This window comes from Thamnophis sirtalis, unplaced genomic scaffold, assembly GCF_051295495.1.
Source record: "Thamnophis sirtalis isolate CommonGarterSnake01/CBP01778 unplaced genomic scaffold, rThaSir2_p1.2 scaffold_12, whole genome shotgun sequence".
Lineage (NCBI taxonomy): Eukaryota > Metazoa > Chordata > Lepidosauria > Squamata > Natricidae > Thamnophis > Thamnophis sirtalis.
Genome location: NW_028261392.1, coordinates 54,908,445 through 54,926,532, shown reverse-complemented (window position 1 = coordinate 54,926,532; position 18,088 = coordinate 54,908,445). Strand labels below are relative to the sequence as shown.

The 18,088-nt window shown below is 43.1% G+C and overlaps 1 protein-coding gene across 3 annotated transcripts in view; it reads right to left on the bottom strand.

The window, feature by feature from the left end:
* Positions 1 to 3,679: 3,679 nt before the first annotated feature.
* Positions 3,680 to 18,088, bottom strand: part of PBX1 (PBX homeobox 1) — a 304,350-nt gene continuing 289,941 nt past the window's right edge. For all 3 annotated transcript variants that reach the window (XM_014075009.2, XM_014075011.2, XM_014075010.2), the window contains one exon: positions 3,680 to 4,573. In XM_014075009.2, the coding sequence (XP_013930484.1) occupies positions 4,481 to 4,573 (93 nt within the window). In that variant the 3' untranslated portion in view covers positions 3,680 to 4,480. The remainder of the gene's footprint in view (positions 4,574 to 18,088) is intronic.

The following is an 18,088-nucleotide window of genomic DNA, read 5'->3' as shown; positions in this document are numbered from 1 at the left end:
GAAGTTGAGTAGTTCAAGTACCATGCTCATCACTCCAGGTCTTATTTTCAGCCTTCAGCCAGAGGCAGTTTTCCACCTACCAACTATGCTACATGAGATGTTGGCTATTCTGGTTGCAAATTCTAGGATCTCTAGTCCCAACACATCTTATTGGCATCAGACTAATAAACAAGAGTGTTGACTTTATATAAACTAAGCACATTTGAGGGAAAATAATATCTTTTTTTCTGTTTGCTAAAGAAGCTTTTCACATCACTTTAAAGGCAATAAAAGATTTAAGAAGGGAATTGGAAAATATGTTTTCAAGGCCATAGTTTGACAAAGAGAGAGAGAGAGAGAGGGAGAGAGAGAGGGAGGGAGGGAGAGATAAAAGTAAAAGAGATGAATCTAGTATCCTGCATAAGCCTTGTTGAAAAAACTGAAGCTGCACAGCAAAAGCCCTTGTACAGCTTCCATTTGTTTCAGGGAAGGCTTATGCTGGAGAACCTACCAGTGGATTGGGCCTAAAATAAAAGCCCCTTTTAAAATTTATGCAGAAGATAATGAAAATGTCACTTCTGGCATTCAAAGTTAGTAAACAAAGTATTAAGTGTACCTATTATGCTCACTATTCCAACCATTGTTAAAAGTTTTACAAAATGAATTACTGTCACTTCTTTTAAAACATTGTGTAACAGGAAATGAATGTGCACAACTCTACACTTGTCTACCATTCTTGAACTAATTCACAAATGCATTAAAAATGGAAACCAAAGGAGAGCAAATGTAGGTAACTTGGTGTTAAAAACTATACAGGTATGAAGCTCTTTTTTGCCACAGGACAGGATGGGGGCTGCCTGTCCTTTGATGCGTGCTATTAAGGGTAACTTTTTATTTTTATAAACACTATTAAATTCAGACTGCTTTTTTGGTTTTGTTTTTCCTTTATCTGAATATACAAGAACATTCATTATCAAATGTTCATTATCATCAATACTACAAAGAACGAGACACAAATTGCAAGAAACAATGGAAAATGTTAATAAAGCTGAAAGAATTGAACGTTTTAATTTTTTTAAAAACCTTTTTTAGGATTCTTTTTTTTTTTAAAGTTTCTGCACTTTTTTTTTATTTTTTTTTGTTTTGTTTTTGGTATCGAAGTTGGGTTTTTTCTGGGCAGAAAATAAAGAACCAAATCCATGAGAAGGTAGCTGACAGTTAAGCAAAAATATCAGTATTACATAATCAACATAAAAATAGTAAATCTGGATATGCAAAGAATTACTACCAGTGCATGTACCATTAAGAAGTTCAGTACCATACCATGACAGACCATAATAGAAAGATATATTGTTACAGGCAGATAAATGCAGTCCCATCTCTTTTTACCCCCCTCCCAGACAATTGTAGTCTGCTACGCAAATTGCAGTCCAGGTAATAGTTTGAAATGAGGTTAATAAATAACACTGCACAACACTGTCTATAAATGGAAGTTGAATAAAACTTCCATTTAGGAGACTACGTCCTATTTTCATTTATCACAGCAATGTAAGTGGTCTTTATGAAAGTTACCAATAGACACTTTAGATAAAGATCACACAATTAATGTAATTAATTGCAATTAACCTAATTACGCTTAATTACATTAAACAAATATTCAAGTCCCTGCACACACTGGCCTTCGTCAAGGATAACTCATCTTGGCTGCATGAATTCACATGGTCACGAGATGGCAGCAGAGAAACCCGAAGCTTCAATTCTTTGTTGTGGTCTGGATTTGTGTGGCCAAGATCTGATGCACCTAACATTTGGCAAAAGTATATTTCATCTGCACACTAGGTCAGTGTTTCTCAACCTTGGCAACTTGAAGATTCGCTGGCTGGGGAATTCTGGGACTTGAAGTCCAGACATCTTCAAGTTGCCAAGGTTGAGAAACACTGCACTAGATAATCCTATCTATTATTTTACCCTCATGTACTAAAATTAAGTATCACCTTTGATGTGGTCAACTGTATTTTGCATGTATTTCTTTGTCCATAAGACACTGCCCACCAAATGCCATCTCTATCTACTTCTGCAATCTCTTTCCTCATTTCCATCTCATTACAGACTGTGTTAGATGCTAAGCCTTTAACCTCTTAGCAAGTATTTGCTTCTTGTTTTTGCCTTTTTCTTTAAAATAATCCTAGTTTAAAAGCCATGCTAGGCCTGTGGGAGGTGGCTGCATTTTGCCTTGAGTTGTTTCATGTCCCTTCTGGGACCCTTTCTAATGTGCTTAGTAACTAGAAGAGCTCCTTATGGCTATTGCATTTGCTAAGGAAGTCCCAAAACCCATATGAAATCATTCTGGCAGAGTCATTTGAAGGGTGGACAGGTTGCTTTGAAAAGTGAGTTCTTTGCTCAAATCAACCATCACAATAAAATTATGAAATGTTTGTTTCTCCACTAAATCTACTGCTTTTGTACAGTGCCTCTAATTTACTTGGATTTAATTCTGCAGGTTAATAATGCAGGCTATTAAGGACCAAGAGAACCATGGATTTCTAATAAGAAGCATCAGGGTCTCAACATCCCCTCCAGACAAAATTGCTTATGTTGTTCACAAAATTATTTGTAATTTTAACTAATCTGGATTATTTATGAGTTTGAATTCACAATGATCCTAAATAGAAAACCCTTTTTCTATTGACAGGATGGAATAATAACAATTGGAGCCAAGAAAGCTTAGTGTGCTGTAACTACACTGCAATATCAGCATCGTCCTGGACAGAGAATGTACCGTTCTTAAACATGGGTGCCTGAAATTTTATATGTAATTACTAAGCCCAGATCACCTTAGGTTATTTAATGCCTTTCACAGTCAATCCACTGGGATGTTCCCCTGAACATGCTTTGCTGAAAGGAGATCAGTCCTCAGGTTCAAGACTAGGAGGCAACCCAATTCATCTTATTCTGGAGAAATGTGTTGGAGCACAGGCAACTGTTTAAGGTCACCATGCAAACATGTATTTTCCAATATTCATTTCCATTTATCTTCTCCCCATTTTATCCCACCCACCAATTTTACTGTTTTTTCTAGCAGGAAAAGTTTTGTTTAGAAGTAAAGCGTCAATCCATATATATTTTTTCACAATTGGGGCAACACCACGATTTTAGCAAGGATGTATAATCAAATTATAATATGTAAAGCCACAAAGGTCCAAATATTTACTAGTGCAATTTGAATGTTCTAGCAGCTTGGAACTAATTTCCCAGTGATTTCTTTCTCTGTGTAACAGATATTGGTAAATTAGGAGTGTAATGAAAGCTGCAATTTCTGCAGCTTTATTGTGAACATAACGCCCTCCCTTTCTGAATACCTAAGCTTTACCTAGGCACATGATGCTTGGATAAAGCTGAGAAATCAGAGGATTTAAGAATGAAGACCAGAGTGCCATGCACAGGTCTTTATTGCTCTCTTCTTACATTTTCAAATGAAAATGTAAAAGTCTTTTTTTTTGCATCAGTAAAATGTGATTTGTAGAACCCAAATTAGGAAAAGATAATTTACTACCCAGATTTACTGTACTTGCATCATGTTATACTAAGCAACTACGCCAGTGTTTCTCAACCTTGGCAACTTGAAGACGTCTGGACTTCAATTCCCAGAATTCCCCAGCTGGCTGGGGAATTCTGGGAGTTGAAGTCCAGACGTCTTCAAGTTGCCAAGGTTGAGAAACACTGAACTATGCATTTCCTTCATGAAGAACGATGCACACAGCCCTAATTACAGTTCCACTGAAAATGTGGAACAACCAAATTGAGAAGTGGTAAGGTTCAAATCTAGGGTGGATAGGAGACATGAAGGGATGGCAAAGAGTAGCTTTGCTAACAGTTTCCTATCTTGTAACCATATGGCATGTTATGGCCATATCGTGCAGCACCTGGATTGCATTTATCCAACCTGTAACAGGGATTGTCCTGGAAGGCAACTCACCAAAGTTTCAGGATCTTAAAGGAACAGATCATTGTCTCGTATGGAGGAGGTATGGTGCCCAAAAGCCAAGGGGAAGAGTTTAGATGGCTCCTAAAAAGAGGTAGTGAAAACACCAGAGAAATGGGAGGAGGCAATCAGATGCCTTGGTAGGCTGGAGGGATTGACACTGGGATAAAAAAAACAACCACAACAACAACAACAGCAACAACATAAAAAGTACAAATGCTTTCAGATGCTTTTTTTTCCCCTTCTGATTATTTTGCTGTGAGAGGACAGGCAATGGTGATGGTAAAAGGAAAGGTGGCTTCTACCCAGAAAAGAAAGGGAAGAGAGTATAAAGAAGTGTCCAGACTGGTTGAAAAAGCATCCCCACAGAGAGAAGAGAAGGATACTCCTGTTGGGTGGGCCAGTCAGCTCTGAATCCAGCCTGCTGGTATCAACAGGAGAAAAAAACTCTCCCCTCTCTACCCCCACCTCTGCCTGGGACAGGGTGGGAGCAGCCGGGGATACTGGATTGCTGGGAGATCAGTTGGAGGTATCAGAGTGAACGCTGCCAGGGCCTTCTGTGGGGGAAGTCACCGACGAAGGAGTTGTAGCATCTTGCCAACCTCCATTAGCCTAAGAGAGAGAAAGAAATCCATCAGTGGCCATCACAATGAGGTGTTCCACACTACAAGGTTTCTCCGGATATGCTTCAAGGTGCTAGTCGTAACTTATAAAGCCCTTCATGGTATTGGATCTGGGTACTTGAGAGACCGCCTGCTGCCAATTACCTCCCACAGACCCATTAGATCTCACAGGGTTGGCCTCCTCCGGGTGCCATCTACCAGCCAATGCCACCTGGCTATTACCCGGGAGAGGGCCTTCTCTGTGGTAGCTCCGGCCCTCTGGAATGAACTCCCCGCAGGGATTCGGACCCTCACCTCTCTCCAGGCCTTCCGAAAAGCTGTCAAAACCTGGCTTTGCCAGCAGGCCTGGGGGTGATGAGTTCCCTCCCCTCTCGACATGTATGGTTGTGTGACTGTTGTTTACTTTTATTATTTGTATTTTGTTTTTTTATGGTCCCCTTTTTCCCCCTTGAATTGTTCGCCGCCCTGAGTCCTCCCGGAGAAGGGCGGCATACAAATAATAAAATTCTATTCTATTCTATTCTATAGCAGCAGCAGGGAGGACCTCTTCTTCCACTCCCTTATTTGGACTTGCTGCTCAGGACCACCAGGTCAGTGCTGGCCTGCCACATTCATCTTCAGGTGACAGAAATCTAAAAGGTGTCAGTCTATTGTTACCACAGCATCAGCCATTGGTAGCGTATTACAGGCTGTTCTTTCATGTATCAGACATGGAATTAGCCGTGACCCGACAAATGCACGCATGACAACAGCACGCTGATGAAACCGCGGCGAAAAAAACTGCAACATCATAAACGCGCCCACAACAACGCACCAACAAAACCACGCCCACAAAAGCGTGATTTAAGTTAAGGTAAGGGTTAGGTTCAGGGTTAGGTTTAGGGTTAGGTTTAGGGTTGGGTTTAGAGTTAGGGTTACTAGGTTGTTATTACTTGTTTGTTAAAGGCACGCTTTCGTCGGCACGCTGTTGTCGCCACGCTTCTGCGCTCGTTCATCAGTGCGATTTCAAACTTGCGGTTTTCTCGCCGCGGTTTCATCGCCGCGCTTTTGTCAAGCGCACATTTGTCGGTGAACCAGAATTAGCAAGCAATATAAGACATTAAGAAACTACGACTCTCAGTCACTCTTATTTATACATAAAGCAACAGAGGTGTGCAGTACAGATTGCAAATGACAGATGGAAGCACAGTAGAATCACTATTATGGGGTTATAATGAAACTTACACAAGTGTATTATTGTTGCATTAATGTTATTTTCACCATAGCTGTTTTATTCAAAGTTTATATAACTCTGGTTCACAGTTACTGAAGTATTTTCTTCTTTTGTAGAAAAAAAATATTACCAGAATATTACTTCTTATGATTAATATAAAATCAAGGTAAGATAAGAGCTAGCAGTCTTGGTTTCAGCTATAATCCCCACCACTATACCCTGTAGAATATCATAAAGGATTCCAGCAGAGCTGTGATTTAAATTCATAGATTCTTCAGGATCCAAAAGTGATAATGTCGCTAAATAATTCCAACAAATGCAGAACTACAGAATTCTCTAACTCTTAAAAATTCTACCAGGGATGGAAATGATCTTATCATCAAGCAGTTTCTGCTCTTTTTTTGCAACATACTACATACATTAGATCTAGGATTGCCTTATTCTACTTGATAGTCCTTAGGTATTACAACAGTATTGTCATTTCTCAATCAGAATCATGGGTGCCTGAAAAAAGGAAATAATAACATGCAGCGACATGACTTATGCACCTCATCAATTATTGTAAATGTAGGCTAAGTTGCAGTTCTTTGCATGAGATCATGAAACACCATGTACTCATTTTGATGTCAATATGCCACTGTTCATGTCTTTTTCTAGGCTAAGTACATACAGCTCTTCCACTCTCTTTCATTCATACAACTTGTTTCCAAATACCCATCTCTAAAATGTTTGCCTACCTCCTTAAACTGTGGTATCTAAATTGTATACAGAACTTCAGGTCTCTCTCTGAGGGAAAACCACTTAAGATTAAGATTAAGATTTAGTTTATTTGTATGCCGCCCTTCTGTGGGAGGGACTCAGGGCGGCAAACAACTCAAAAGGGGAAAAAGGGGATACAAACACAATACACAAAAAATTATTAGGAGCCGAGGTGGCGCAGTGGTTAAATGCAGCACTCCAGGCTACTGCTAGATCAGCAGATCAGCAGTTCAGCGGTTCAAATCTCACCGGCTCAGGGTTGACTCAGCCTTCCATCCTTCCGAGGTGGGTAAAATGAGGACCCGGATTGTTGGGGGCAATATGCTGACTCTCTGTAAACCGCTTAGAGAGGGCTGAAAGCCCTATGAAGCGGTATATAAGTCTACTGCTATTGCTATTGCTACACGTAATTAAAATACACAAGAGTCATACAGCCATACAAGTCGAGAGGGAAGGGGAACTCATCAACCCCAGGCCTGCCGGCACAGCCAGGTTTTGACGGCTTTCCGGAAGGCCTGGAGAGAGGTGAGGGTCCAAATCTCCGCAGGGAGTTCATTCCAAAGGGCCGGAGCTGCTACAGAGAAGGCCCTCCCCCGGGTGGTAGCCAGATGGCATTGGCTGGTAGACGGAACCTGGAGGAGGCCGACCCTGTGCAATCTAATGGGTCTATGGGAGGTAATTGGCAGCAGGCGGTCTCTCAAGTACCCAGGTCCAATACCATGAAGGGCTTTATAAGTTACGACTAGCACTTTGAAGCGTATCCGGAGACCAATCGGTAGCCAGTGCAGCTCGCGGAGGATAGGTGTAACGTGGGTGTACCGAGGTGCACCCACAATTGCTCGCGCGGCTGCATTCTGGACGAGTTGTAGTCTCCAAATACTCTTCAAAGGCTGCCCCATGTAGAGTGCATTGCAGTAGTCCAGTCTTGAAGTCTTCATTATTACTTCCAATTAATGGTACTTGGAAATGTTAAACATGAATGGATTATTCAAAAATGTTTTTTGGATATATTGATAGGTGGGCTTTATCATTTGGGTTAGTATAAACTATTCAAAATGAATATAAATCCCCAAATACTTAATATTTTGTGTCAATTCTTATTTAAAAAATTAGTAAACATATTCGAACATCCATTACACTCTTCTGTATTTTTATATGGGATATGTATTTATTTTCCACCCAATGGCAATATTTCTAATGCTAACTTTTATTAACATCTTGATTTGGGTTAATAGCTTTTTCAGCATCACAAAAACCTACATTATTAGATTTGGCCGTTAAATTTTGAGAAAAAAAAGGACACAGTCACAATTAATACTTGTTATCAATATAGTATAGTATAGTATGGCCTTTATTGTCGTTGTACATCATGTATACAACAAAATTTGTTTTACCCTCACCGGTGCAATCTATGACAAAAAATACAAACAACATAAATAGTATAAAGAATAATCCCTATGCAAGTAATTAGGAAAAAGAAAAAACTAGTCATACATTTCTGCTTGTGCATGGAGTGATTGTGGTTGTGTTTAAGAGTCTGACACAGTGGTGGGATTCAGCCAGTTTGCACCTATCCGGGAGAACCGGTTGTTAACTTTCTAAGCAGTTTGGAGAACTGGTTGTTGGAAGAAATCTCCTTTTGTTTTTTCCCACTTTACAGGGCTAATCCTGTAAGGAAGGCAGGAAGGAAACATTCTGTTGCTGTTTCTAGCCTAATCTTTATTGTCCTGCTTACAGAAGATGCCTCTCCAGTTAACCCTTATTACATTGTAACAGCTAAGGCGAAGCGCCCATCGACTTGAGGAACGTTGAGTTGGCCACGCCCACACAGTCACATGACTACCGAACCCCCATCTACCTAGCTGGTCATTAGGGAAGAGAACTGGTTGTTAAATTATTTGAATCCCACCACTGGTCTGACAGTCCAGGGATAGAAACTAACAAAACCTATTTGTTCAGGTGGCTATGCTTCGATGTCTTCTGTCCGATTGCAGAAATGCAAAGAGACACTGACCAGGGTGTGAATCATCTCTGAGTATCTTCCTTATGCTAGTAAAGTAGTGAGACCTGGTGATGTCATCCAGTGGTGTTAAGAGGGCAACCAATGGTTTCTTGTGCCGAATTGATCACTCTCTGTAGTGCCTTCCTGTCTGCAGCAGTTAAACCAGCATACCGTACTATAATGCAGTAATGTGAGGACACTTTCTATCATGGACAATATCAATTGTGCATACCAATGTCAAATTGGTATGCAAAATTTAAAGACAGAACAAAGAAACAGAGATTTTATGTTTTCTAAATAATGAAAACCTGTCTGAATGTCTTAATCAAAAGTTCCATTTTTAGACTTTAGATTTTTCAACAAAAAGCAAGATTTTGGATGCATTGGATCCAGGGGTGGGTTTCAATTTTTTTTTTACTACCAGTTCAGTGGGCGTGGCTAGGTGGGGGGCATGGCCAACTTGATGTCACTCACTCTTATGCCCACTCAGTCACATGCTCCCCCACCTAGCCATGCCCACCAAACCGGTGAAATTTTTTGTTTTGCCGGCGGGGAGGCTGGCAAAGAAGCCACTGCGGCTACTTCTACTTCAGCACCAAAAGGTCTGTGCCCCCCCCTTACGGACTGTCACCGGAGGGCAGGAAACAAGCCGGTCTTGGGAGAGACCTTCCCACACCCTCCAAATAGCTCTTACGGGGTGGCGGGCTGCTTTGAACGCAAGCGGGTGGTTTGTGGTCAGGGCCTCCTTTGCTTGTTGAGGCGAATGCAGCCAGACACATGTCATAGCAGCACCTGCACCGCCTGCCTGGGTGAAGATAGCATGCAGGCGGGTGAATTTTTCTTTCCTCTCTCTCTCTCTTTCTTTTCGCCCACCTGCCTCCTGCTGCTTTTCCTCCCGCTTCTCCCCTGCATTGCCTGGCGACAAGGACTGAAGAAACGGGGGGGGGGGTTTAAACAGAGACAAGAGGATGCCCGGAGGGGTGCTCCCCTTCACCTGTCGCAGCGGGGGCTGCTTTATCACTCATCTCCTTCCCTCGCTCGGCTGCTACCACCGGGGTGCCACCAGGGCAAACGAGGGAAGAAGAGGGGCCGGAGAAAGAAAGGAGGCACATAATAAAGCAGCCCCCACCACCAAGGGCGAAGGGGAGTGCCTTCGCTCTTTGCTGTCACGCACCTTCTTTCCCAATATTGGCAGGATGCCTCTCCCCACTCCACTCCCTACTGGGCTGCTACACCCCACAAGAGGTTTTCTAGCCTGGGATCCCAGGAGAAGCTCACCTGCCTAGAGTTGCCAATCCTTTCGCCAGCCCAAGAAGAAGCTTCTGCTTTATAGGCACTACAGAGGTGCAAAACTTTCTGTCTGCTTTTCCTTCGATGGCGGTGGATCTGGAGCCCTTAGAATGCCGCCATGCCCAGATTCCCTCTCTGCCTGCAAAGCACTGCAAACAACCAGGCAGCAGCCCGAGTAAGGCGAGGGCACATGGGGCAAAGAGTGCTTTCTCCTTCTCTTCTCTGGTGCAAAAAAAAAAGGTCTCCCTACCAGATGCTCCCAGCATTGTCAGCCTCTCGATGAGCCGGTAACTCTGCGACCATCTAGGGACGATTACACAGGGAACATCGCCGGCTGTTGCTCTAAGTCCACTTTGTGGAAGGTAAAGCAGCTGATCACTGCGAGGACTCAACTGCAACCACTTCCAGCCCTGGCAGAAAAAAAACCTATCCACTCCCAGCTGGGAAGAAACAACAGCAAAGGCAACAAGGCGAGGAAGAACCGGTGCTCTGAGCTGGCTGTGGGTCTCAACGGCACGTGGGTTGCCCTGCCTGGCATCTCTCAAGCCCAGGGGGGCTGCTTAGAGCACGTGAGGGAAGCATGTCCTTGCTGCTGGCACTGGCCTCAGGAGTGTCCTTTGATGCATTGTTTCACTGCCACTGCCGGGATTGTTCCTCAGGGTGATCCCAGGGCAGCTTGGCAAAGTGGCTGCCCGCAGGATCTGAGGGAACTGGGTGAGATGGGACAGAATCTGATGCGCTCTTTCTGGCTGCCTGCCCACCAGCCTCAGTGGTACTTCCCTCTGCAACTGAAGAGAGAGAGAGAGTCCGGCTCGGTTGAGCTGCCTCTCCCTGAGCCAGAAGAAGCAGTTAAGGGGAGAGACTGCAACACTCCCCGGGGCAAGAGAGAAAATAAAGCTCCTTTTCTCAGGCGGTGTGGGGTGGAGTTTAAGGCTAACTCGGAAGGCCTGGTACTTGCTGCTTCTTGTAGCTTGGGGAGGCAGCTCAGCCAAGTCTCTCTCTCTCTTTCTCTCCTTCCTTGGAAGGATCTGACACAGGGGTGGGTTCCTGCCAGTTCTAACCTCTTCTATAGAAGAGGTTCCACAAATCTACAGTGCCATTTAGAACCGGTTCCAGCTCCCTCCCCCCACCCACCCACACATCATCAAGATGAAGAACGAGAGGAGGAATTCTAGAAGTTGAAGTCCACAAGTCTTAAAGCTATCAAGTTTGAACACCCCTGGGTTTTTTTTCTAAAGGGTTAGGGGTGCAAGGGTCTTGTAACTTGACAGCTTTAAGACTTGCGTGCTTCAATGCCAGAGTTCCTGAGCCAACATGGCTGGAGGAGGAATTCTGGGAGTTGAAGTCCACAAGTCTTAAAGCTGTAAAATTTGAACATCCCTGGGTTTTTTTTCCCTAAAGGGTTAGGGGTGCAAAGGTCTTGTAATTTGATAGCTTTAAGACTTGCATGCTTCAAATGCCGGAGTTTCTGAGCCAACATTTTGGTTGCTAAGCAAGAGCGTTGTGAAGTGAGTTTCACCACATTTTACAAGTTGACCATGCCCACCCAGTCACATGTCTGGCAAGCCACTCCCACTCAATCACATGGCTGGCAAGCCTCTCCCACCCAATCACATGGCCAGCAAGCCACTCCTACCCAGTCACATGGCTGGCAAGCCACTCCCACAAAGCAGGCCACACCTACAGAAGAGGTTCTAAATTTTTTTTAAACCTACCACTGATCTACCACGGGAGGGTGGGAGGAGCAGACTTCCTTGCCAGGCTTGAGTGGGGAGGCAGAACTGTTGCCCGAGGGCGAGAGCAATCCCTGGCCGCCTCTGGGTTAGGGTGGAGAACCGCCTTGAGGCTCCTTCTCTCAGTCTCCTTGCACTGGGAGCATCCTTCTCCGGGCAGGGGTGAAGAAGAAGAGCTGCCACCCTTCTCCTCCTGTGGCTCCTGCTCCCCTTCACCTCCCCACACTTTTTACCTGTCCCAGAGAGCTCAGGCTATGCCTCCCTTCACTCTGGCCACCTTCCTCACTGGCATCGTTTCTGAGCGAACTCTTCCGTCCTTGATTGTTATGAAGAAGCGGCGGTTCTGTTTGCGCCAAGCCCACTTCATTCTCTCTGAGAGCCACATTGCACCTTGTTTGCAAAGTGGCTCTCAAAGAGAACAAAGCGAGCATGGCACACCCAGAGCCACCACTTCTTTGCAACAGCAGAAGACCTCTTCTGCTTGGAGCTCCAAGCGGTGGGGAGGGGGCTACAATGCTGGCAGCTTCAGGGGGCTCCTTTCCTCAGTGGTTCATTTTCTTACCTCTAGGCGGCAACACTAGCTTTGTCATTAAAGGCTGCTCTGCACCTTTTGATCTTTCTTGGGCTAGGAGAAAGGTCCCTCTGTGAAGGGACAGAGCCTGCTGCTGAACTTGGAAGCTGAGAGGCTTCTTTCCACTCAGCTGCTGGCTCAGAAAAGACCTCCGGTCACTGCTGCTATCTTTGCGCATGCACAACTTTCTTCTCAGCGGCTCGAGGACCTTTTGGCGCCCTGCAGAGTCTTAGCCTCCGATCCTCCAGCACTCAAAGAGGCAGCGCAGTGGTTAGGGTGCAGTACTGCAGGCCACTTCAGCTGACTGTTATCTGCAGTTCAGCGGTTCAAATCTCACCGGCTCAAGGTTGACTCAGCCTTCCATCCTTCTGAGGTGGGTGAAATGAGGACCCAGACTGTGGGGGCGATGTGCTGACTCTGTAAACCGCTTAGAGAGGGCTGAAAGCCCTATGAAGCGGTATATAAGTCTAACTGCTATTGCTATTGCTATTCTTTGTCGGGTGGGTGAGCAAGCAGCGACCAGGGGCTGGTTCAGGGGCATAGCCAGCCTGCCGTCCCTACCAGTTCAGCCACCCAGGCCCAGTTACCACTACTGGCTCGCCTGAACCGGTGCGAACCAGTAGGAACCCACCTCTGTTTGGATCCCATTGCATTTGCATACCAAAGGAATGACTAAATACTTGTGCTGATATAAGTGCAACTGAGAATAATGAACACTTCATTAAAACATTTTTGTGGTACCCTAAAATTATTATATTCGAAAAGGAAATGAAATCAAGAGAACTATTGTAAATTAGCAGATGTATAAAAAGGGGGAAATCAGACCCTCTCTCCCCCAAAAATCTTGAAAGGAACCAGAGGCAAAATACTTATTTCTGTCCTATTGCCAAGCAGATTACATGAAGTTACCAGGAGTCATATTTTTTATAAGTTTTATGTCATCTTAAAACTGTAAAAATCCCTTCCGCATCTTAATTAACTTCATTTGTGAAAACTACAAGTCTCGGGAGAAAATCCTATTTGAAATCTCCCTCTGTTTTGTCCTATGTGAAATCTCCCTCTGCTTTGACAAGGAACCCCAACTGAACATTCTCAGAATCTTTTTCTAGACAATAATGAAGCTGTGTATTATTATCTGTTCCACATTTAATGAGAATGCAGTTCAAAATATCGCATGGAATATAATCAAGTAGTTTGTTATTGTCGAAGTATTTCACTCCCATTTGAATGTCCATTATCCAGTTGAAAAGCAGAATCAAAGTTAGTCTGGGTAAGGAGTATATTATACGTAATACCTCCAGGTTAGATTCTACTGATGTAAATGACCTGGATATGGGGATAGAACAGTGGTGGGATTCAAATAATTTAACAACCGGTTCTCTGTCCTAATGACCAGGGGGGTAGGTGGGGCTTAGTGGTCATGTGATCGTGTGGGCATGGCCTACTCAATATTACTTAGGTCGATGGGCACTTTGCCTTAGCTGTTATAATGTAATAAGGATTAACTGGAGAGGCAGTTTCTGTAGGTAGGGCAATAAAGATTAAGCTAGAAACAACATCAGAATGTTTCCTTCTTGCTTTCCTTATTGGATTAGCCCTGTAAAGCAGAAAAAAAAACAAAAGAAGATTTCTTCCAACAACCGATTCTCTGAACCTCTTAGAAAGTTAACAACCGGTTCTCCCTGATAGGTACGGACTGGCTGAATCCCACCACTGGGATAGAAGGGGTATTCATCAAATTTGCAGATGACACCAAGGTGGGGGAAATTGCTAACACTTTGGAAGATAGAGTCAAGATTCAGAAGGATCTTGATAGACTTGAGCATTGGGCGCAAGATGAAAGTGGTTAGAAAAGTAAGGTCCTACACTTAGGCATGGAGGAGCTCTGAAATGCTGACACTCAAAGAATTTAGCATTTTCTCCTCCAGAATCCACCTATTTTGCTAGCGTCCTTCTCTCCAGAAGTGAAAACACTAAAGGCCCTGAGTCTTAGAACCTTTCAGAATGCTAGCTTTGCACGTTCATCTCTGTAGAAGAAAACCCTAGCAAGGCCATCGTTTTCATGATGGTTCTGAAGGCCCCCTTCTCCACATTGCATGATAGAAGCAGGCTTCTGAACCACCATGAGAATGTGGCTGATGTGTAGGATGACAGAAAGGTAAGTGGACCCAGGCCTGGTGAGGAGAGGTTCCATGTGCTGGAGGCTGCTGGCCTCCCACAGACTCTCCCACCCACTGAGGCAACCCTGTGTAGTTGCTTGCTAACCAGCACGGTCCCTAAAAATCTGCAACGAGGAGAGCTTGGATGACCACAATGATTTATGACTATAATTCCAGGGTCAATTATAGTTATACGTCTAGGACTACCTATAGTTAGTGGAATCAGTTTGCCAGAGAGATGAGGGATTTCCTTTTTCTGGAAGTGTCCAAGTGAAAACTTTTAAAACTTGAGCCTGAGGTGAATTCAACTGAACTTTATTGCAGGAACAACACAGCAAGAACAGAAACACGAACAAACAACACAGCCCGCCTGACAGCTATTTATACTTGACAGCTGTCAGGTGGGTAGCCAATCGGAGGTGTGTATTTTTTCCGCCGGCCGGCAGGCGCGCCAAAGCCAATCAGATACCTCGGGCTCTGGCCACGCCTGCCGGCTGCGTCGGGAGGACGCAACAAAAACTAGATAGTTATCTATCTAGGATGCTTTAATCTGAACTCTGAATGTGATATGGGGTTGCACTCAATGGCCTAAATGGTCACACCAAACTTTATGCCTCTATAACATACAAAGATGAAATATTTCAAAATAAAGTTATATTTCAGGCAGTTGTCAAAGCCTGCTAATGACTACAGTAACCAATTCAGCTCCTACTCCAAAATATTTTTGTAACTAAAGTATTTTGCATCTCTGTCCTTAAATGGTTGCATAATTTTAATAGTTTAGTTATTAGTTAACTAGACTCATGGTTTATTATATGTAAACATGTGCAGTTTCCAGAGTCCCAATCTAGCAATGTAAAAATGAGATTCCCAGAAACAGTACATTAGGTGCACTGAGGGCTCAACATGTATTCCTTATCACATTATGTGGTAAGATATAATAAATAAGCAGCTCTGCAGCTTTTCATTAATTCAAAAACATAATTACATTATGAAAAAAGACTGCACAGATTAGATTGGTGTTTTTCAGGTCTTGCAGTTTAGATTTCAAAGTCAGTTATGCATATATTTTTTTACTGTATTTGCTGTGTGCAATGTTAGGTGCTGGCTTTATATGGAAATGTAGAACTTAAAATAACACTGATGCCGGGCACAGTTAATTATCCATATGCATAGAGCCAAGGTGGCGCAGTGGTTAAATGCAGCACTGCAGGCTACTTCAGCTGACTGCAGTTCAGCAGTTCGGCTGTTCAAATCCCACCAGGCTCAAGGTTGACTCAGCCTTCCATCCTTCCGAGGTGGGTAAAATGAGGACCCGGATTGTTGTTGGGGGCAATATGCTGACTCTGTAAACCGCTTAGAGAGGGCTGAAAGCCCTATGAAGCGGTATATAAGTCGAACTATTGCTAATTGCTACTTTGTTCACATTTAAAGTGAAGAATAGCGTAGAGTTGAAACAGTGATCTGTTTCAACAGCCTTACTCTTCTTTCCTATTCTTTGTTGAATCACCTAGAGCTGCAGAAGCTGTAATGGTGATACACTGAGATCTTAGGAAGCTACAAGTTGCACGTTTTAGAGTGAGTAATTTGGGAGGTTTTTTTTGTGGGGGGGGGGAAGGAGTTTAGAGGCTCTTAAAATAGTATATTATGTTCACCTGATCATAAGCTTAATGCATTTTTTTTAAAAAAAATACAGCAAGTCCCCAGGTTAAGATTGGCTCTGTTTAAGCATGACCCATAGTGAGGAACAGAGTTTACTGCAGCAAAATTTGAGTTAATTTTACAATGATTCAAGTTAAATAAACAATAGCTGAAGATCATTACACAATGCTACTTGTATTATATTGTCAATAATGCTGTTCTGGCTTACGTACAAGGTTGACTTAAGGACAGACCTTGGGAATGAAACTCATTTTAAACTGGGAACTACCTGTACTACAAATTACACTTCTGATGCATGATGGTTTGCCGAACTGGGATCTGCAAAAAATGGGTGATGGGCTATTGCTATAGATTCAATTTTACTGAAAGGGGATGTGCTCATGTGGGTCAATAACATCTCCCCACCATCTTCTCATGCATCACCCCTTCTGCCTCTTTCTTCTTAACCCAGTGCGCTTCCTTTTCAGAGCTAGCTGATGAACAAGTCTGCAATGCACCTTTTGATCTCTCTATATAAACACCATCACTCTCCCTTGATACATAAATAAGGATGCCACATGTTTAAATATAGTTGTCCTTATTATACCAATCTTAGAGCTGAAGGCCAAATAACATGTGATATAAATTACAGATTAAACAATCATAGTTAACCTTGCTGTTATTATTTTGGAGAAATAACCTGGAGCATGATCTCATTTTGATTTGAGGCATAATCCTAGATTACTGAAGAGGGCTCTTATTTAACCTCAAAGAAGTTCTATGTGGTAAATACCTTTTCAGAAGGTAAAAAACAGCAAGAAAGAAATAATTTTAAACTTCAACAGAAATGTCAGATACAAGAGCAAGTAAAATTCTATATTAGAGCCATTTTTCTCCAAAATACACCAAGTTCATTCTTCTTTAAAGGTACGACTAATATTTAATTTAATCTTAAATCATTATAAATTGCACATTACACATACTGTAGAGTACTTCTATTATTTCATACCAATATTTTTCAACTAAGTATTCATCTAATAAATTGCAAATCATTAACTGATGAATGCTTGAGTGCTAAAATCCCAAAGGAGAAGAAAGCCTGTTTAAAGTTTTCATTCCAAGAGTTCCACAGAAGCACCTTTTAAAATCTGTTCTTGGAAGCTGAAATATGCTGTATACAGTGCAAATAATTTTTGATGCTTAATTGCAATCCCTGAAAATATAAGAAATTGTGATCAAATGCCTCCTGCATCAACCCCATTCTAAATAAAGCACGTATTTTCAAGGATCCTCTGATCAGCTCAGCTGTCATGTGGCTGAAAATTAGCATGGGCAAAAACAAACAAATAAGTAAACAAAAGGCCATATACCAGTGTCAAGTTTTCTAAACAAATAAATCTCAAGAATTATTAGTATTTTGACTAACTGAAGTACATCAAGAAGGGTCAGATACTAACTTTTGCTGAGAATGATCAAGTTCTACACACTGAAATGAAATACCTGTTCACATTCTGATGAAAAGGACAAGGGTTCCTTCCAATGAACAGCTAATCTGTGAACTCAGAACGCAGCCGCGCGAGCGATAGTGGGTGTACCTAGGTACACCCATGTCACACCTATCCTCCGCGAGCTGCACTGGCTTCCCATTGGTCTCCGGACACGCTTCAAAGTGCTAGTCGTTACTTTTAAAGCCCTACATGGTATCGGACCTAGCTACTTGAGAGACCGCCTCCTGCCAATTACCTCCCTGAGGCCTATAAGATCGTACAGACTAGGCCTCCTCCGGATTCCGGTCAATGTCGGCTGGTGACTCCCCGGGGGAGGGCCTTCTCTGTTGCTGCTCCGGCCCTATGGAACGATCTCCCTGTGGAGATCCGGACCCTTACTACCCTTCCGGCCTTCCGCAAAGCGACCAAGACCTGGCTGTTCCGGCAGGCCTGGGGCTGTTGATTTTGTCCAGCCCCATCCTAAGTTGTGAATGTTGTGGATCTTTTAATCTTGTCTTGTTTTTGTATGCCCTTCCCTTTCCCTTTTTTTACTTGTAAGCCGCCCTGAGTCTCCTTGAGAGTGAACGGCATACAAATTAATAAAATAAAATAAATAAATGTTGTGCTCCGACCTCTGATGGAATTCTCC